The sequence below is a fragment of the Chiloscyllium plagiosum genome, unplaced genomic scaffold, assembly GCF_037043375.1.
Source record: "Chiloscyllium plagiosum isolate Xiang-an unplaced genomic scaffold, Cpla_swu_hap1 HiC_scaffold_28, whole genome shotgun sequence".
NCBI lineage: Eukaryota > Metazoa > Chordata > Chondrichthyes > Orectolobiformes > Hemiscylliidae > Chiloscyllium > Chiloscyllium plagiosum.
This window is the reverse complement of record NW_028270166.1, coordinates 3,717,575-3,739,287: the sequence shown is the minus strand read 5'-3', so window position 1 is coordinate 3,739,287 and position 21,713 is coordinate 3,717,575. Positions and strand designations below refer to the sequence as shown.

General features: G+C 46.2%; 1 protein-coding gene across 5 annotated transcripts in view; it reads left to right on the top strand.

The window, feature by feature from the left end:
• Positions 1-20,843, top strand: part of LOC122565061 (F-BAR domain only protein 2-like) — a 63,536-nt gene extending 42,693 nt beyond the window's left edge. For 4 of the 5 annotated variants that reach the window (XM_087975890.1, XM_087975891.1, XM_087975892.1 and 1 more), the window contains 9 exons: positions 598-710; positions 5,255-5,369; positions 6,516-6,627; positions 8,444-8,599; positions 10,562-10,694; positions 15,178-15,371; positions 15,896-15,960; positions 16,966-17,130; positions 17,304-20,843. In XM_087975890.1, coding sequence (XP_087832016.1) covers positions 598-710; positions 5,255-5,369; positions 6,516-6,627; positions 8,444-8,599; positions 10,562-10,694; positions 15,178-15,371; positions 15,896-15,960; positions 16,966-17,130; positions 17,304-17,326 — 1,076 coding nt within the window. In that variant the 3' untranslated portion in view covers positions 17,327-20,843. The remainder of the gene's footprint in view (positions 1-597; positions 711-5,254; positions 5,370-6,515; positions 6,628-8,443; positions 8,600-10,561; positions 10,695-15,177; positions 15,372-15,895; positions 15,961-16,965; positions 17,131-17,303) is intronic. The other variant, XM_087975889.1, reaches the window with a different exon arrangement.
• Positions 20,844-21,713: the final 870 nt, after the last annotated feature.

Genomic DNA, 21,713 nt, shown 5'->3' with positions numbered 1-21,713 from the left:
ATTGTTTTATAAGGTGAAGCTAACCACAGGGAAAAAAAAAACCCATGAGGCAGTTGTGAACTCCTTGGGCTCCGCAAGTCGTGGCAGCTTCCTGCAAATGGATGCAAGAACACATTAATGTGGCTGTACGCTATCTGCGCATTCAGGAAGTGGAAAGATCTCCTGGTTGAGAAGGAGGCAGGTTGATGACTTGGTGTTCTTCTGGTGACCTGGGTGCAGTCAACAGAGGCCTGTAATGTAAAGGAAGCTTGTAAATTCAGCAAAGCCCATTGCTGAGACTACAATATTCTGAATTACAGGCAAAAACATCGGCATCAAACACTCCCAGGAAAGGGACAGCACAGGCTGAGATACAGACTAAAGCTCCCTCTACACTGTCCCCCTTCAAACACTCCCAGGACAGGGACAGCACAGGCTGAGATACAGACTAAAGCTCCCTCTACACTGTCCCCCTTCAAACACTCCCAGGACAGGGACAGCACAGGCTGAGATACAGACTAAAGCTCTCTTTCCGTTGTCCGCATCAAACACTCCCAGGACATTGTGACAACAGGTTTTGCAGTTGGGTTGTTTTCATGTGTCTGGTTGTGTTCACAGCAGCTTCCAGTGTCCAAGCAGAGGCCTCCGTCAGGGAGACGACACTGGTTGCTCCTCCACGCCGTCACTCAAAAAAGAAACTGTTCGCCATTCTGCTCGAAGGGACAGACGCAGTATGTATGGACTCCAATCATTTTCTCATTTTCACTCGGAAAATAGCTGATTAAGGTATAGAATCTCAAAGATCCACCTCCCCTCCTTTTCACTCCTGTTTGGTCATTCCCAATTGATTAAAACTGTTTCCATCCGCGCCCAACTTTACAAAATCCCGATGAACCAAATTTCTCCCCATCCATCCCGATGCCAATTGTTCAGCTGTGATTGGCTAATAAATGTGTTGTGATATCCTTTTAAGAAGGGAACATATTAAAGAGCAAGTGACCAGGATGTAGAACATGTGACCAGCAGCAAATTGTCCATCCAGGATGCTATGTGTTAGTGGGAGAGTGTGTGGCTACTTCTGTCTCACAACCGGCTCTGTCTGGTGAACACCGTTTGGTAGGACAGGGCTTCAGTTTTGCTGAAAAAGGCCATCTTTTGTCAAAGATTTTCATCATGCACTCCTCTGGACAGTTTGCAAAAGTACTGGTGTAAAGGGAAATGACATTTCAGTACAGTGTGAGAAGAGTGTGCCTATTTTGCAACATTTAAGAGGCATTTGGATGGGTATATGAATAGGAAGGGTTTGGAGGGATATGGGCCGGGTGCTGGCAGGTGGGACTAGATTGGGTTGGGATATCTGGTCGGCATGGACAGGTTGGACCGAAGGGTCTGTTTCCATGCTGTATATCTCTATGACTCTAAGTGCACACTGGTAGAGGTGTTGCCTTAGAGATTGCAGCAGATTGATTATGATTGACCAGTTAACTGCCAAGTTTGTGTTTTATTCCAGTTAAATCTGGCAGCTTGGCTTGGCGAAGCATTGCTGTGAGAAATGGCAGTCACCTATTTTGTTGAGTTGGAACAGGTGCCATATGTAAGCAGGGTCTTTCTGTTTGCAAGAGAGTCCCGGAAACGAATAAAAGTACTTTCTACCAAATTGGTTATTAGTGTATTTATTAGCACAAAAAAGGTTATTTAACAAGTGTTATCCAAGGCTTTGAACAATTGTACCCAGACAGGTTTGATACCATAGAAAATGTCAAAGGCGATACAGAAGTCCACTCAAAGAGAATGGAATTCTGTTAATGGACCCTCCCGAAAAGTAGTGTTCACAAGAGTTTCAACAACAGGCTGGACAATATGAACTGTAATGAAACAGAATCAGAAATTGCTGGAAACTCTAAGCTGGTCTAGCAGCATCTGTGGAGAGAGAAATCCACGTTAATGTTTTGGGTCCATGACCCTTCAGAACAGTGTGATTTGACGGCAGCCTACAGCTCATGCTGGAGACGGTTTTGAATTTTTCAAGCACGGGTTGGTTGTCACCTAATTTTTGATATAATTTACCAATCTTTGGGACATAGAGCCTCCGTAACTAATATCATTTCTGCCTGAAATTCATATAGTATACCACACATTACCTGAAACTGTAGCCAGTCCCTGAGCCTGCAGACGTTAGGTGGCGCTGTAAGCAAAGTAGCCACATGGGAGGTTTGGTCTGATATACCAAGTGTGAACCGTGGCCCACGATCCATGCTGTAGGTAAGTGATACAGTGTAAAAGGACACTGGGCTGACCTGTGAAGGACAACCAGAGGCTATAAGAGGATTCAACCGAACAAGAGACCTGTGCAGTACACGTGTAATGATGTTGGAGACCTCACCCATAAACCTGGTGCATACGCCACATTCTCAGCCACCCTGAGAAGGCTCCATTTTCAGAATGGAAGATCATTCAATGAAAGGGCAAGCAAACCTTCCACATCCTGTCTGTGACAAAGTCGCAAGCAAAGTGAAACCAAGGCTTTTGCCACAATTAGGATCAAAATATTTTTAATTGGCCTGCTCAGAGATGTTATCACACAGCTCTGAAGCAGGTAGGACTTGAACCAGGAACCCCTGGCTCAGAGGTAGGGACATTGCCACCTCATCGCAGTAACCCCTGACAAATAGCATTCGATACTCAACATTGGCAACACCTGCTCAAGTCAACCCAGGAGCTGGCGCACTCGCTCGGTCTTACAGTCAGACTGGTGAAGAACATGAAAATGGACCATTGGGAGTCAATGGTACAACCCACAGACATAAAACTTGACTGCATGTAATGGAATGGCCATTGCTCACACTTGTACATTGATGACGGATAGCCGTAATAATGAGTCTCCATAGAAACCCCCCCAAGTATTTTGCCTGGTGAACAGGAGTGGAACCACAATAGCAGGACTGCCAGTGTGTACAGAGAAGAGCGTGTGTCTATTCAGGAGAACACCAAGACACCAATTGAGCCAGAGAGGCCAGAAATAATTACCTTGATGCTCCAGGACTTGGAACAATTGTACCCGGACAGGTTTGATACCATAGAAAATGTCAAAGGTGATACAGTAATACACTTCAAAGAGGATGGAATTCTGTTAATGGACCCTTCCGGAAAGTACAGTGTTCATTAGAGTTTCAACAACAGGCTGGACAATATGAACTGTAATGAAACAAAATAAAAAATTGCTGGAAAATCTCAGCTGGTCTGGCAGCATCTGTGGAGAGAGAAATCCAAGTTAATATTTTGGATCCAGTGACCCTTCAGAACAGTTTGTTTTGACAGCAGTCTACCCTTTTTAAGGAGGTGTGACAGCCTTACCATATTACCTCCAATTTGAGCCCTGTCGAGTGGGTAGTTCATGCTGCTAAAGCATTTAATCATGATCTGTAGGTTGAAAAATAGGATTTTGACATTCTGATGTTACACTGAGGATTAATAGATCTGGACGTGGGATTACTGTTGCCAGCAGAGATCATGTGGAAGGCAACTTCGACAGCCTTGCTTAGCCATCACCTAGCTCTCCCAAAACCCAGAACAACCTCTTTAAAACCAAAAGCAAATGGGTGATACACAACAGACACACAGCGACAGAGTGGCTCAGTTGTTTGTAGGATAGATGGGCAGAGCCAGATATCGCACTCCAGGGAGCTGGTTACTCCAGGTATCCAGGAGCCTAAATCCTGCATAACACCAGGTGCAGCCATATTCAAGGAGGAATAGAATTAAACTTGGAGAACTGTGTCGAACACTGAAAGATATGCTCACAGTGGGAATGTGAAAGATAATCATGACAAAAACAACAACTTTTTACAATGTGTAAGACGCCAACACACCCACCAGTCAAAAACACAAATGTGAGCAGTCTCAAACTCAGGGAAGTGATAGCAACTTGGTATCTGGGAGGATATATATAGTCCTAGGCTTTATTGGTCAGAGTATTGAGTACAGGAGTTGGGAGGTCATGTTGCGGTTGTACAGGGCATTGGTTAGGCTACTTTTGGAATATTGTGTGCAATTCTGGTCTCCTTCCTATCGGAAGGACGTTATGAAACTTGAAAGGGTTCAGAAAAGATTTACAAGGATGTTGCCAGGGTTGGAGGATCTGAGCTACAGGGAGAGGCTGAACAGGCTGGGGCTGTTTTCCCTGGAGCATCAGAGGCTGAGGGGTGACCTTATAAAGATTTATAACATCATGAGGAGCATGGATAGGGTAAGCAGACAAAGTATTTTCCCTGGGGTGGGGGAGTGCAGAGCTGGAGGGCATAGATTTAGGGTGAGAGGAGAAAGATTTAAAAGGGACAATGTTTTCACACAGGGTGGTGTACGTATGGAATGAGCTGCCAGAGAAAGTGGTGGAGATAGACTCTTCGGTCCAACTCGTCCATGCTGATGAGATATCCTAAATTAACCTAGTCCCATTTGCCAGCATTTGGTCCATATCCCTCTAAACCCTTCCTATTCATATACCCATCCAGATGCCTTTTAAATGCTGTAAATGTACCAGCCTCCACCACTTCCTCTGGCAGCTGATTCCATACACGCACCACCCTCTGTGTGAAAAAAGTTGCCCTTAGATCCCTTTTGTATCTTTCCCCTCTCACCCTAAACCTATGCCCTCTAGTTCTGGACTTCCCCCAACCCAGGGAGAAGGCTTTGGCTATTTATCCTATCCATGCCCCTAATGATTTTATAAACCTCTATAAGGTCACCCCTCAGCCTCCGACGCACCAGGGAACACAGGCCCAGCCAATTCAGCCTCTCCCTATTGGTTGGTCTCCGTGTGATTCTGAGGGGAATGCTGCTCTGTTGGAACTGTTGTCATTCGGAAGGTATACTCTCCTTAGGTCCTGCCTGCCCTGTCAAGTGGATGTAAAGGATCCTCTAGCAATTATTTGAAAGAGAGCAGGTGAGTTTTCTCCAGTGATCTGGAATCCAATATTAACCCCACAACCAATATCACAAAAACAGAACCTGGCTGTTTATCTTGTACATAGTAAGCTCCCACAGCTATAATTAGGTCCCACAGCCATTCTCCTATTTTAATATGGGACTAGACTTCAACAGGGACTTTAAGTGTAAGGCCTTCTGGGATATCCTGAAGATGTGGAAGATGTTGTTTCTCTTCGTTGTAACTTATTCACCAATCTCTCTCAGCAGTTGGTTAGAAACTTCAATCTGTGAATAGCTGTGATGATCTCTGCATGTTTTCATAAACTAATTGATTCCTTGTTTCCATCAGACCAGGCCTGTCAGCCCATCGGTTCTATCCCCTGCAGCCAGTCAGAGTCCTGTTGATGAAGCAGCCATGACACATCCCAGCCAGAATCGAACCACGACTCCAGCCTCAAGTGTGTGTACGTGCTCAGTCAGACTTGATTCATGTTGGGGAGTGTCCATGATGTCGCCATGTTTCCAGCATGTCTCACAGGGTAGCGCTCTCTGAGTCTCACCCCAGCAATCTGAGCCCTTAGCCCAGGATGAGAGTCCCAGTATGGGAGAGCTGTACTGGCCAAGATATCTTTTTCTGTTTTGGAACAGACATTAAATCTGTTCTCAGAGTTGGGTATGTTATTCCAAGGTGGGCTAGGAAGGACCCCTGGTTCCCCTGGCAATATCTTTCCATAAACCAACATCTAAAACAGATTGTGGTTATTATCATATTGCTTTTAGTGGGAACTTGGAGTACACAAATGGACTGCTACATTTTCAACATTGCAGCAGTAATGTACTTCTAAAGTAATTCTGGATTTGCTAAATGCTTTAGGATATTCTGAGGTTTGATAGCTACATTCCAAAATGCAAGTCTTTCTTTCACTGTTTATATCAATCTATGAGATGGGGCCAATTAGTGGCTCAATGAACAGCAACTCACTACATCTACTCTGACCTCAAGTCAGAATCCTCCTCAAATGTATGGTTGATCTTTTTGAGAACTTTGTGTGTGTGGGTATATGCCGGTTGAGAATAAACTTTCTCACACAGTGAGTTGTTTGAGTATGGAAAGCACTTCATCCAGCTGCAGTGGAGGCAGCTTCATAGAATCATCAGTACAGGAGACCATTCAGCCCATTGTGTCTCTACTGGCTCTAGAAACAGCTACCCAGCTCGTCCTGCTCTCCAGCCCTATCTCTGTGCTGCTGAGGCAGCAACTGCTCAGCCTGAAATAGTCAGCCCTCAGTGGATCCTAAAGTGGATTTAACCGTACGAATCCAGCTAGATAGTGTAAGGATACGGGGTAGACCATTTCAGATTGAGATGAGAAGAAATGTCTTCACCCAGAGAGCAGGGAGCCTGTGGAATTCTCTGCCACAGAAAGTGGTTGAGGCCAAAACATTGAATGTTTTCAAGAAAGAGATAGACATAGCTCTTGTAACGAAAGGGATGGAGGGACGTGGGGAGTGGGAGGGTGAATTTGGGTATTGAGCTCGAGGATCAGCCATTATCGTATGGAATAGTAGAACTGAAAGTGGTGACACGGATGATTTATTTTTACTCTCCAGGTATTTCCCGAGGACCAAGCCCAGTGACTGTAGGCAGCCATGACACCTTGCCCATTGCAGCTGCTTTTACAGAATGTATTGATGCCTACTTCAGGGCTGGAGACTTTGCAAAGTGAGTGTGATCGTCAGCTACAGAAAACTCTGCTAACTGTCAGCAGAGACTTTATACAGAGCCAAGTGTCTCAAAAGCTGATGTTTTCATCATTACAGGCATTCGGCTTTCTTCAATCAATCCAACAATAACAGTTGGTGCCACCCATGGGGAGTAGCTCGTGTTCAGTCTCTTCCACCTCCGAGTCTAAAGGTTATGGGATTGGGTTTCCCTCCAGGGTTTAATCGACATTCATTTCAGGCACACAGTGTCTCAATGTGCTGCTCTGTGAAAACACTCAGCTGAGGCATTAAACAATGTCCCTGTCTGTCCCCTTGGGCAGATGTGAAAGTTTCCATCAGGACTATTTTGAAGAAGAGCAGGAGATTTCTCTCCAGTGTGTTGGTTAATGTTTATCCCTGAACCAAGATGTAAAGCCAATAACCTGTTCCTTTCCTCACTGCTGTTTGTGGGATCCTACTGTGTGTAAATTGGCTACCTTGTTTCAGAGACAGCTACACTCACTGAAAATTGGGACATTGAGTTTGCGTAAGGTGATATAGAAATGCAAATGCTTCCCTTTTCCTTTGTTGCATGTTGGCTTTGAACAAGGAAATCATATTAACAAATCCAGGCAAAAAACCTTTAAAAGGGACACAATTTGAGTTTGGGAAGCATTTGCTGATGTAATCTCTATTTTCTCTCCATTATTCCGTGTTTGTCTGTATGATCTGCTGTCTGACACTGATCCAGAACTTTGCTTTTATGGTGTTGATTTATGAAAATAATGTGCATTGATTTAGCACCTTCATGATGGTAAAAGATCCAAAGGTATGTCTCAGAAAAGACTTTTAAAATACAATTGATATTCAGGCCAGTGATCAAAGTCTTAGATTCGATTACTTACTTAGATTAGATTACTTACAGTGTGGAAACAGGCCCTTTGGCCCAACAAGTCCATACCGACCCGCTGAAGCGCAACTCACCCAGACCCATTCCTCTACATTTACTCCTTCACCTAACACTACGGGCAATTTAGCATGGCCAATTCACCTAGCCTGCACATGTTTGGACTGTGGGAGGAAACTGGAGCAAACCCATTCTGACATGGGGAGAATGTGCAAACTCCACTCAGTCATTCGCCTGAGGCGGGAATTGAACTCGGGTCTCTGGTGCTGTGAGACAGCAGTGCTAACTACTGTGCCACCATGTCGCCCTTGCTCGGAGGGAGATTGTGGAAAACATTTTAAAGGAAGAGAAGGGGTGGATTAAGGAGGGAATCGGGTGCTTAGGGCCCAGGCAGCTGAAGGCGCTGTCACCAATGCAGAAGCGACCAGGGATGTGAGGGATACTAGAATGCAAAGATTGCAGGGATTTCAAGAGAGTTACAAGACTGGAGAAGGCTAAGGATGCCACGGTGAGATTTGAAAACGCGATTGAGAATTATAAAATGGAGACATTGTCAAAGCGGCCACCAGTATACGTCAGCGAGCACAACCGGTGATGGGTCTAAAAGTGTAGCACTAGAAAAGCTCAGCAGGTCAGGCAGCATCCGAGATGCAGGAGAGTTCACGTTTTGAGCATAAGCCCCTCTTCAGGAATGAACACAACAGGTGATGGGTAAACGGGACCTGGTCGGAATTAGTTTCGGAACATCAGAGTTTAAGAGATGATGATGTGAATGAGAAGGCTGACAAGCAGCCTAGATGAGGATTGGTGAGTGACAGGTAACAAAGAACCTGCATCCTGTTGATTCCCAGCTCCTGGAATCCTGCAGTTTTGTTCTGGCTTGTCTGTGCTCTCTATTGGGAATGGTGACGCTTTCCTCCTTTTGCAGTGTGATTGTGAAGCTGACTGGAGATCTCACCATGTCCTTCCCAGCGGGAATCATTCGGATCTTCAGCGGGAATCCATCGCCAGCTGTCATCAGCTTCAGGATTTTGAACGCTAACCGCATTTCGCAGTTTTTGTCCAACTCACAACTACTGTACAGGTGAGCTTCCAGAAGGAAGAGAGTGTTAACATGGCAGGGGACACAATTCATCTCTGTTTGTTTTTTTTTTCAAAAAGCTGGAATTCTTGCCCGTATCCAGGTAAGGGAGGGGTTTGTGACGGAGTATGAGAGTTCTTGCAATAGAAGGTAACTAGGACCAAGGGGATTGCAGTCTCTTTGCTAAATAAAAGCTGGGCAATAACCTGATGGATTTAGAGAAAATGTTTCCAGTGTTGGGGAGGCCAGAACTGGAGGTAATTTATTAAATTCATTCATGAGGATGTAGGCATCGCTGACTGGGCCAGCATTTAATGGCCATCCTTAATCGCCCAGAGGGTAGTTAAGGGTCAACCGCGTTGCTGTGGGTCTGGAGTCACATATAGGTCAGACCAGGTAAGGGTGGCAGTTTCCTTCCCTAAAGGACATCACCGAACTAGTTGGGTTTTTCTAACAATTGGTGATGGTTTCATGGTCATCATTAGACTCTTTGAATTCAATAAAAATCTGGAATTAACTTGCACCATTTGCCTTGGTGGGATTTGAACCAGGGTCCCCAGGACATTAAATTAAAAACTGAAAGAACTGTCGATACTGCAAATCAGAATCCAAAACAGAAACTGCTGGAAAAGCTAGAAGGTCTGGCAGCATCAGTGGAGAGAAATCAGAGTTCACCTTTCAGGTTGAGTTACCCTTCCTCGCTTATGAGGGATTACGAGGAAGGGTCACTCAATCTGAAACGTTAACTCTGATTTCTCTCCACAGATGCTGCCAGACCTGCTCAGCATTTCCAGCAATCTCTGTTTTGTCCCCCGAATGTTGGCTGGTATCTAGATTAATAGTCTCTCAATTAATGCCACTGGGCCATTGCCTCCCCACTAAATATGAATATCAGGATAATCCAATCAGAGAGCAAGGAATAGGTGGGAGTGGCTCCCATAGGGACTGGTTGTGGTAAATAGTATCAATAGGTTGGAGGAAAAGATGGGTGAACACAAGGGAGAGAAGAGGCAAAGGAAATATTGACAGGTCCATGTGTTTGGGTGAAGGTGGGATAGTAGAAGGCTTGTTCGAAATAGAAAGGCTAGTATGGTTCAGTTGGGCTGAATGGTCTGTTTTGTGCTGTAAATCTTGTGTTCTAAAACAAAGTGAGTGAAATAGTGTACTTTATCTCAAAGTAGCCAGAATGCCAAGGAGGTGAAAGTGATGCTGCAGTTGTACAGATGTCTGGTCAGACTCTTTGTGGGGGAGGTCTCTGGTCAGATTCACCACCATGAAACTGGGCCTAGATGAGGAGGACAGTTCACACAAAAGAACATAGTGTTTCTTGGGATTTATGAAGTTGAGCAGGAATCTAAATTGGGTGTTTAAAATGATAAAGGAATGGATAGGTTGATGGAGAGCAATGATTTCCTCAGGGGTAGGGTGGTGTAGGGGTGAGGGGTGTGGGGGTTTAAAATCCAGGCTGAGCAGGTTGATGGCAGGAGCCACATGTTTTACACAAAGTGGCATGGGAATCTAGAAGCTTCTCTGTCAAAAAGCTGTTAATGCGAGAGGTCAGATGGAGCATTCGAGACTGGGATTGATAAGTTTCTGTTGGGCAAAGACACCAAGGGGATGTGGAGTAGCTGGGATTGGCTGGAGCTGCTGAGGTCAGCCAGCGCTGGCCACCTGAACAGAGCAGAGTCTCGATGGACTGCTGCTCTGAAACCAAACCAAATGTCAAGACAAGACCGTGTCAGAGGATTTGTGGGTGAGGATCCATGGCCAGGAAATGGTTGAGTGTTGGGTCTGGCCTCTTTTGCTCAATAAGGGTTAAGGGCAGCTTCAGAAAGTCTGCAGGAACTGGTGAAGGTTCTTGAAGATTGAGGGGGGTCTGCAGGCACCGTTTCTGCTGGAGTTACGACATGGCGATCCAATCCAGCTGCTTTTGAATCTAATCACTGCCTCTGTCTCTCTGAGCAGTGACCTGTCACAGAGCGATTCCGATGTGAAAGATTTCTGGTTGAATATGTCTGCACTCACTGTCCAGCTACAGAAACAAGCCAAGCAGAATCCTGGTGCCTCCTACTTCAACATTAGCCTCCTCAAATACCAGGTATGCAGAGAGGAAACACTGTTGAAATGGACTTTTAGTTTACGTAGCACCTATCACACTGCAGAGCTCATCTTACATGGTCACTTTTACTGGGAAATGAATAAGTTGAAGTATAGTTTGGCTCCAAACTAATCGAAACATGGAACAGGTTCGAAGGACTAAATGGCCTCCTGTTCCTATGGTTATGTATGTAAGCAGCACAACAGGATCCCGGTAACGTCAGTCAACTAACTGACCAGTTTTTTAATCATACATGTTACTGATGAGGCCATCATTGTCTAAAAGACCTGGTTTCATCCATTGGCTCACTGTGGATGGAGGGAAGGGTGTGGATGGAGGGTTTAGGTGTCAGGTTGATGGGGTCTGGAGTCACGTATCGACCCAGGCTGGGTAAAGGTGACGGGTTTCCTTCCTAAATGAACCAGTTTATTTTTCAGAGGAGTTGCTGGTTTTGCTTTTTGTTGAGACTGGGTGTTACATCGATGACATTGCCTGTAGCGTTACCTCCTGGCCCCACCCCACCCCACCCCACCCCACCCCACCCCACCCCATTCTGAAATAGCTGCACACTATAGAACATAGAATGTTACAGCACAGTAAAGGCCCTTCGGCCCACTCCACTATATTGCACCGACCTGTGAAAATAATCTGATGCCCATCTAATCTACACCGTTCCATTATTATCCATATGTATGTCCAATGCCCATTTAAATGTCCTTAACATCGGCGAGTCTAATTCTGTTGCAGGCAGGCCATTCCACGCCCCTACCACTCTGAGGAAAGACACTACCCCTGATAGCTGTCCTAAATTTATCACCCCTCAATTTAAAGCTATGTCCCCTCGTGTTAGCCATCACCATCTGAGGAAAAAGGCTCTCGCTGTCCACCCTATCTAACCTGCTGACTATTTTATATGTCTCAATTAAGTCACCTCTCAATCTTCTTCTCTCCAACGAAAACAGCCTCAGTTCCCTCAGCCTTTCCTGATAAAACCTGCCCTCCATACCAGGCAACATCCTAGTAAATCTCCTCTGAACCCTTTCCAAAGCGGCCTTACCAGTGTCTTATACAGCTGAAGCATGACCTCGTGGCTCCGAAATTCAATCCCCCTACCAATAAGCGTCAACACACCATATGCCTTCATAACAACCCTATCAACCTGGGTGACAACTTGCAGGGATTTATGCACCAGGACACCGAGCCCTCTCTGCTCATCTACACTACCAAGAATCTTACCATTAGCCCAGTACTCAGCATTCCTGTTACTACTTCCAAAGTGAACTACCTCTCACTTTTCCGCATTAAACTCCATTTGCCACTTCTCAGCCCATCTCTGCATCTTATCTATGTCCCTCTGTAACCCACAACATCCTTCGGCACTGTCCACAACTCTGCCTACCTTAGTGTCATCCACAAATTGACTAACCCATCCTTCTACACCCATTTCCAGATCATTTATAAAAATGACAAACAGCAGTGGCCCCAAAACAGATCCTTGCGGCACACCACTGGTAACTGAGCTCCAGGATGAACATTTCCCAACAACCACCACCCTTTGTCTTCTTTCAGCTCGCCAATTTCTGATCCAAACCGCTAAATCACCTTCAATCCCAAAACTCTGTATTTTGTGCAATAGCCTACCGTGTGGAACCTTATCAAACACCTTACTGAAGCCCATATACACCACGTCAACTGCCTTACCTTCATACACCTGTTTTGTCACCTTCTCGAAGAACTGAATAAGGTTAGTGAGGCACGACCTACCCTTCACAAAACCGTGTTGACTATCCCTAATCAAATTATTCCTTTCCAGATGATTATAAATCCTATCTCTTAGAACCTTTTCCAACACCTTACCCACAACAGAAGTAAGGCTCACTGTCCTATAATTACCAGGATTGTCCCGACTCCCCTTCTTAAACAAGGGAACAACATTTGCTATCCTCCAGTGTTCTGGCACTACTCCTGTCAACAACGATGACATAAAGATCAAAGCCAAAGGCTCTGCAATCTCCTCCCGGCTTCCCAGAGAATCCGAGGATAAATCCCATCCGGCCTGGGGTCTTCTCTATTTTCAGATCTTCCAAAATTGCAAAAGCCTCCTCTCTGTCGGCGGGAAAGGAAGAAGCAGAGGGCTTTGAGGCCTTCGTGATGGGGGATGGAGGTGTATAGGGACTGGATATCCATGGTGAAGATACCTCCCCCCTCACTTACCTCCAAGGCCCCAAGGGATCCTTCCATATCACAAATTCACCTGCACCTCCACACACATCATTTACTGCATCCGCTGCACCCGATGTGGCCTCCTATACATTGGGAAGACAGGCCGCCTACTTGCGGAACGTTTCAGAGAACACCTCTGGGACACCCGCACCAACCCACCCAACCACCCTGTGGCTGAACACTTTAACTCCCCCTCCCACTCCACCAAGGACATGCAGGTCCTTGGCCTCCTCCATCGCGAGACCATGGCAACACGACACCTGGAGGAAGAGTGCCTCATCTTCCGCCTGGGAACCCTCCAACCACAAGGGATGAATGTAGATTTCTCCACCTTCCTCATTTCCCCTCCCCCCACCTTTTCTCAGTCCCAACCCTCGGACTCAGTACCGCCTTCTTGACCTGCAATCTTCTTCCTGACCTCTCCGCCCCCCCACCCCCTCTCCGGCCTATCACCCTCACCTTAACCTCTTTCCACCTATCGCATTTCCGACGCCCCTCCCCCAAGTCCCTCCTCCCTACCTTTTATCTTAGCCTGCTTGGCACACCCTCCTCATTCCTGAAGAAGGGCTTATGCCCGAAACGTCGATTCTCCTGCTCCTTTGATGCTGCCTGACCTGCTGCGCTTTTCCAGCAACACATTTTTCAACTCTGATCTCCAGCATCTGCAGTCCTCACTTTCCCCCAGTTATACCTCTTTCTCTGCAGTATATACCTATCCCTGCCCATTGCTATTGTAAACATAACCAAATTATGGTCACTATCGCCAAAGTGCTCATCTACCTCCAAATCTTATACCTGGCCGCATTTGTTCCCCAGCACCAAATCCAATATGGCATCTCCCTTGTTGGCCTGTCTACATACTGTGTCAGAAAACTCTCCTGCACACACTGGACAAAAACTGACCAATCAGAACTACCTGAACTATAGTATTCCCAATCAATATTGGGGAAGTGAAAGTCCCCCATAACAACTGCCCTGTTACTCTCACACTCTTATCGAGAATCACCTTTACTATCCTTTCCTCTACATCCCTGGAATAATTCAGAGGCCTATAGAAAACTCCCAACAGGGTGACCTCTCCTTCCCTGTTTCTAACCTCAGCCCAAACTCCCTCAGTGGATGAGTCCTCAAATGTTCTCTCAGCTGCTGTAATACTACCCTTGATTAACAATGCCACACTCCCACCTCTTTTTACCATCTTCTCTGTTCTTACTGAAACATTTAATCCCGGAATCTACAACAACCATTTCTGTCCCTCTAGCCATGTCTCTGAAATGGTCACAACATCGAAATCCCAGGTACCAACTCATGCTGCAGGTTCACCCACCTTATTCCGGATGCTCCTGGCATAGTCGCACACACATTTCAAACCAACATCCTAATTGCTGGTGCCCTCTCGTGACCTTGTAAACCTACCCCTGACCTCACTATCCTCAATCTCCTGTACACTGGAACTGCAATTCAGGTTCCCATCCCCCCCCATCCGAAGAACATTAGCAGACACCCCCCCCCCCAGGATATTGGTACCCCTCTGGTTCAGGTGGAGACCATCCTGTTTGTAGAGGTCCCACCTTCCCCAGAAAGAGTCCCAATTATCCAAGAATCCAAAACCCACCCTCCTGCACCATCCCTGTAGCCATGTATTCAGCTCCACTCTCTCCCAGTTTCTCCCTTCACTGGCACGTGGCACGAGTAACAAACCAGAGATAACAACTCTGTTTGTTCTAGCTCTCAGCTTCCACCCTTGTTCCCTGAATTTCTGCCTTAGATCCCCACCTTTCTTCCTACCTATGTCATTGGTGTCAATGTGGCCCACGACTTGGAATGCTCCCCCTCTCCCTCAAGGATCCCAAAAACACAATCACAGACACCACGACCCTGGCACCTGGGATGCAACACACCAATCATGAGTCTCTCTCGTTCCCACAAAACCTCCTATCTGTCCCCCTAACAATGGAACCAACTGAAACCAATATATCCTTCAGATCATAATGGGCTGATTGGCCTCTTCCCATGCTGCCAAAGTTTCAACCCCTTCCAGGGGGTTCAGGAGGAGAGACAGGATTGGGGTAGGGATAGGGGGAGAGGTCAGAGGGGCTTTGGGTCAGTGTGGAGCAGCAGCAAATCCAAACAGTACATTCCTGGTGATGGATTCAGTCTGATATCCCTCTGTGCATGTGTCTATGTGCCTGTGTGTGTGTGTCTCTGTCTCTGTGGCTGTGTGTGTGTGTGCACGCGTGTGTGTCCCTGTGTTTTATAGGTTTCTACTCTTGACTGCTCGGCCATTCCTCTGAAAGTTGCTGCTCACTGGAAATGTGAGTTGGGTTACACAGAGGTCACCCTGGATTATGAGCCTGACCCGGGCAGCACAGCGAAGGAGCTGAGAAACCTGCAGACCTTGCTACCACTGGAAGGAGGTGTCAGTAACATCCAGTCCCAGCCCACTGCTGTCTGGTAAGACACAGAAACTCTTGAGCTGTGGATGTGAGCAGAGGGAACTGGCTACTGGAAATGGGGGAGGGGAGGGGGGAGAGGGGCAGTGGGGGTGTGGGTAGAGGGTGTTGGTTGAGTAACCAGTATGTTACTCTGGTTGTGATATTAACCAATATTGGGAGGACTGAGCCCCTCTCTCCTTCACCAAGAGGAAATCTCTCTTTCCTCCCCTCTTCCCCACCCAGCCCCTCCCCAAAGCTGAACATTAGAACAGAGGTGAGGCCATGCCTATCACTGGTGGCACGTTACCACAACAACAACATCTTGTATTATTGCAGCCCCTGTATGTTGGCTAATCACCTCCAGGTGCTTCAGTGAAACCGGACAGGGATTGACCCTGAGGCTGGTGAGGAGTTATTGGGGCGAGTGGTGGAAGACAAAGCTGAGGGTTAGGCCCCCAGGATCCGCCCGTTGTTGGGGGTTGGGGATAGGAACCCAGATGCTGTGGCTAATCAGGCGCTGATCTTCTGCTTCTTTTCCTGAAGGAACTCCAAACAGAAGAGGCTGTGCTGGAAGCTTCCAGATATCTGCACCCAATCAGGACCTGAAGGTAACTCGTGTTGAAAGGGACAGGCTAGACCCAGCACCATTACGCTGTATGGGGACCTGGGGATTACTAGGCCCGTAGCCCCTGCTCCTCCCCCTCCCGCCGCCCTGAGAGTGGGAGAATGTTTGTTTCCACCTGGTTCTGATCCTGGCTCCACCACTTGCCTGTCTTGAGACGTGCTGAGCTGTTCATTGTCACTGTTCACCGGAGAGCAACTACTGGGAGGCCACTCTCTGAGGACTTGCTAACCCATCGCCTTCACTGCCCTTCTCCCCACCTTTCCCAATCCTCTCTACCCCTCTCCCCACACGCTCTTCCCCCCCACCCTCTCCCTGTCCCCTGCCTATCCTCATTGACTGTCTTCCCCTCCCCAAACTCTCTGCCTCCTCTCTCTCCACCCCCTCCCTATTCCCTCCTCCCCTTTCACAGGATACATGGGGCAGAGCCCTCCCCCTTCCCTACCCCCACCCAGTGTCTCTGGCTCAGTTGTCCTTTCTTTATTGCCCACCCTGGTTTCCCTGAGGGAGCAGCCACCTCTTCTCACTGTTTGTCTGAAGGGTTTCTTCTTTCACAGATCCCAGTGACCTCCTCACTCCCTTATGCTGCTCCTGTTTTGAATGAGAATTGACTCTCTCCAGACACTCTAGCCTTTTCACAATAAATTTCACTCATCTCCCTTCCCAGTAAGCCTGCAAATGAGGTGCTCTGTCTCTTCCTCTGTGTGTGTGTGTGTGTGTGTGTGTGTGTGAGAGAGAGTATGTATGTGTGCGTGTGAGAGTATGTGTGTCTATCTCTCTCTATCTGTCTGTGTGTCTTTCTGTTGCCCTTCGTCTCTCTGTCTCTCCCTCTAGGTGTCTTTGTTTTTCTCTGTTCTCCCTCTGTCTGGTGTGGCCATCACCTTCTCCCACTTTTCCCTTTTCTCTGTCTGTGTGCATCTCTCTCTCTCTCTCTCCCTCTGTTTCTCTGTCTAACTCCCTCTCTCTCTCTCTTTCTGTCTGGCTTCTGTAGGGAGAGGATCACTGTCTGCGAGCTGGGAGGTGACGAATGGCCCGAGTAAGCCATCCCCCGTGGCCCTGCAGTTTACAAGCGAAGGGAACACAATGTCGGGAGCTGATATCTGTCTGGTGGGGGCTGGATACAGACTCTCTCTGGTGAAGAAGAAATTAGTTACAGGTAAGATTTCACATGCTCCAAGTGATTGAAATTGAGGACACATAGTGAATCTTCAGTCAGTGACACTGACTCAGTCTCCTGATGCTTGTGAGCAATTAGGAGGTGCTGAATCACTTTGTCTTTCATCACGACCAGTCAGCTCACTAATTCTGTGTTTTGCTTTCTCTACCTAGGCAAGTACTTTGCAGGATGCTAGAGAGGAGTTTTCCCACTGGATGAAGACTTGTGTGTGCACTCAACTGGTTGTCCATCTGGGAACTGTTTGAGAGATTCCACTGTTTTGAGTGGTTACGGACTCTGACATATCTAACAGTTTACCTCAATCACTCTCTGATTTGGTCTGTGATTTTTTTTAATGTTTTGGTATTCAGCATGTTTCTCTTCCTAAATGGAAAATCTCTCAACTAAACTCTGCCTGTATTGTGATTTTGAATTTCGTTGTTCCCATTCCAAATTTAATTGTAGGTCAGTCTTAGCTCTTGCCCTGTGCAACTTATTACTGGACCAGGAGGAACAATATGAATGCTTTTATTCACAATGTGCAGTGTTTCCCCAAACCCCACACCCTGAACCTGTATTTATTGCACTTTGAAACAAGTGGTTCTGATTCTGTTAACCTCTGGCTCTTCCAGCAGAGTTTGAGGATAATGAGAGTTGCTGCAATCATTCTGATTTTGTGGAAAATGCAATGTTGGGAACTTTGGGTTTCTTTTTGTAGTTGGCTGGAGCTGAGTGACTGCTCCCAGCTTCAGTGAGCTGCCTGAAACCAATGAACTGAAGAACAAAAATGAGACTCTGGGACACATCTCCCCCTTTTTGGATGACCAAATTTCCAGGGAATCTCATCATGAAATGCAATGGTTTTGAGGATTGGCCTATTTGAAGCTTATTTTACTCCAGACAAGAAGGTTTAAACCAATGACAGCATTAGAGTGAGGTTTGAAACTAACAGGAAGCTGATGAGATGAACCTGATTCACAGTTCCATTTTAATTTTCAGAATCTCCTGCGAGTTTTCTCTCTTCATTTTGCTTGAGGAGATTTAATTTCTGAATTGCTGAAGACTCCATGACAATCTTGGAGAGTTAACAACCCTTGTTCCCTCTTGCTTTATGAGCAGTGATTTGTGAATGTCATTTTGGATTCAAGAAGCTAGGAATTCTGGATGTAATAAATCTAGACTCTCAGTGGAATCAGTTGAGTTTTTTTGTATATCTTTTAAGCAGTGTCAGTTCAAAGTGAAGTATTGTATCCAGACGTAATGAGTTTAAGCTCACCAGTTTGTATGGTATGCTGATAGGGTCTAGTTTGTTTCTGTGCCAGGCTGAGACAGCGAGAACTAGCAGGTCCACATCTGTCACTGGTCTGACCTGGGGGTCACAATTGTTGGAGACCATCTGACCTCTTCTCCTTCTGCAGCCCATTGACCTAATTGCCTGGAGTTTTTCATCCTGTCACTGTTGTTTCCAGAAGGTCTGCCAGACTGCACAGCACTTTTCAGACAACATCAAACTCTGGGGTGATGCCTTCATAGCTGAAGAGTCCCGTTACTATGCAATGTGTGTTGATTAATGGCCGCTGGGGGCAAAATACTGGAGAGGCAAGTTTATATCTGAGCTTCAGCAAGAGTCAGCACCTTCAGGGGAGAAAGTGAAAGAAATAATTTTCTATTAAAAATTTGTTCAGTAAACGCTATCAGGTTCTCAGTCCTAGGTGCTGTCGCTCTTGAAGATTTTTAATTATCTTCTAGTGTTTAATCTCTATATTCTCGAAATTGTTAAAAATGTACAGCTAGGAGTGTTTCCACATTTAGACCATGAATTTCCATTTAAGGATCTGGAATAACTGTTCTAGACGGGTCTTGAATTTGTCCTTGGGTTAGATTTTAAGGCTCTTTGTCTGTGAAAGGGAGGGTTCTAGTTGTTGTTTGGTGTGAATAGGACAAACTATGGGCAGGAAGAAGTTGTCAAGCTTTCAGAATTGTAGCTTCATTTCCTGGTGTGGTTTCCAGGCAACGTAGAGATCTTGCAGAAGGGACCGGGACAATCAAGAATGATCTGATTTGGGTAATGAAGGGAGAGTTTCATTATTCCAGTGGGCCATGGGGTAGGAACAGCATTCCTATTGGCAAGTCTAGTGACCAATCACTGAATGAGAAGGGAGATTGGCAGGTCATATGGTGAAACCACCAGGATTGTCCAAACATTCCAGTGTCTTTATCGTTCCAGCGTCTATATCGTTCCAGCAGTCCATATCATTCCTATAGCCACCTAAAGTGTTTGAAGGAGCTTTGTAAAAGGAAAGATTTCAGTTCTCAGTTTGATCGACTAAGGGACAGCAGGGGTTTGAGGTCAGGCAGGGTATCTGATGGAGCCAGAGCTTAGGTGAGAGGGAGTCAGACAAGGTCCCTTGCCCTGCCAATGTGTACTCCGACTGGGACTAGTCCTGATGCTAGGGTTGCCAACTCTCACCAGATGAGTTCCTGGAAATTTAATCATGTGATTCCCACCTCAAACCCTGACCAAACCCTCCCCAAATACTGGTCTATCCTCCAGCCACTGTGATGTGATTGAATGAATCTGCACCATCAGTCAGGCTAAGATTTTTTCCAAATCATTGATTTTGATCAAAAGAAAATGTGCAATATTTGAATGTAGCTGTGAACTCTTTGATTCCTGGGTTTTTGAATCCCCAAGTCATCTTCAGTTGCTTTCAACTCCAGGCCAGTCTTGCAGGCCTGGTAACTTTAGCAGTGAGGCAGATTGTTGTTTTATTTTACACTGTACCCTGTCTGATCTCTGGGTGAGGGTTCATTTATACTTTGCCCTGATACTTTGATTGCAATATTGCCCTGAAGATATCTGAGAGGAATGAGTCTGCAGTTGATCCTGACTTTCTGTTGGTCTGATCCTAGAGACGATGTGTTGTGGCCAGGGAGTTTCTCAAATTGCCACTTCAACCCAGTTAACAATACAACACAGGATCAACATGGTTGGGAGACTTTGGGACTAATTTTAGTTCCTTGCCCCATGCCCCATACCCACCCAGAAAGTTTTGGCTACATAAAACCTTTGATCATTCTTGGAAATAGAATCAAGGGTACAATCGCTTGCACTTATATTTACCTGGGCGTCTGTTCAGGAGCTGGGTTTATGGATGTGAGAACATCCCTATTATATGTTGTGTTTGGTGTGTTCCTTGCCCTCGACACACTGCCTTTAAAGTTTTATTGACAAAATGTTGTCATGTCATGACAAAGTTGGTATAATCAGAGAGGTTAGAGACAGTAACAAGGAGTTGTTCCTGCTGTAATGTGTGACTTCACACTCCCACCTAGTGTTATTGGATGGTTTGGAACCTCAGAGAGATCTTTGATTTATATAATTATTAAATGTACATATATGTGAAAACTAGCCAGGGCTTCTTTTGTGAATTAGCCTTCATTTTGGAGTGTGTTTTTTGCTTCTCCATTTCTCACTGTACCAATAGATGCCCCCCCCGCCTCCCCTCACCCTCCCACCATCTCCACCCCACCTCAGCCTCTGTCCCTGCCCCAAGAAATCCAGCTGGGCCTGGGGGCTGAGGTTCTGAGATTCCAAGGGGGACCCTGTTAAGTGAGCTGTGCTTTTGTGTGAATACTGATGATGGTCAGCCTCCTGTGATGAGGTCTTGCCTGTACACTCAACCAAGCAATAAACAAAAACTAACAGCAAACCAACCCTGCCTTTGGTGGTTTTCGTTCTGAAGACAGGATCCTGTCGAAGAGCAGGACAGAATCCTACAGTGCGCCTGTGTGAACTCTGTGAAATTTGTGCTGCCCCTTGGCCCACTCTGTTCTTCACTCTCTTCAAGGACATACACAATTAATCTTTTTGAAGATATCAATGGAATTAGATTTCGCCAATCTTTTCAGGTAGTGCGCCCCTGGTCTTATTCATCTAACAGAATGGAATCCCTGTGGAAACAGACCCATCGAGTCCACACCAACCCTCCAAAAAGCACCTCACCCAGACCCACCACCCTTGCCCTCTCCATGTAACCCTGTTTTTCCCATGGCTAATCCACCTAACTTGCACATCTTTGAACTGTGGGAGGAAACTGGAGCAACCAGAGGAAACCCGCGTAGACACTGGGAGAACGTGCAAACTCCACACATAGTCGCCCAAGAGCAGAACTGAACCTGGATCCCTGCTTGACTCCTTGAACATGAAGAGGTGAGCTGTAGTTCTACAGCCGGGGTGGGGTAATTTTTTAAAAATTCTCAAGGGTTGTGGGCATCTTTTACTGGGCCAACATTTATTGCTTGTCCCTAGTTGCCCCTTGAGAAGGTGGGGAGAGCTGCCTCTGGAACCACTGCATTCCACATTCTGTAGGTAGAGCCACAATGCCCTTAGGGAGGGGATTCCAGGATTTTGACCCAGTGTACAGCAATTAGAAAAAAAAAATCTCTTTTTTTTGTTTATTTTACCAAGTACTTTAATTATATGCTCTCTCAATCTCAATCATTTCTTGAGAGAGAATGCTTTCTTCCTATTTAATCATCCCAGACCCCTCATTTATCATGAGTAGTTCAGTCAGGTCTCT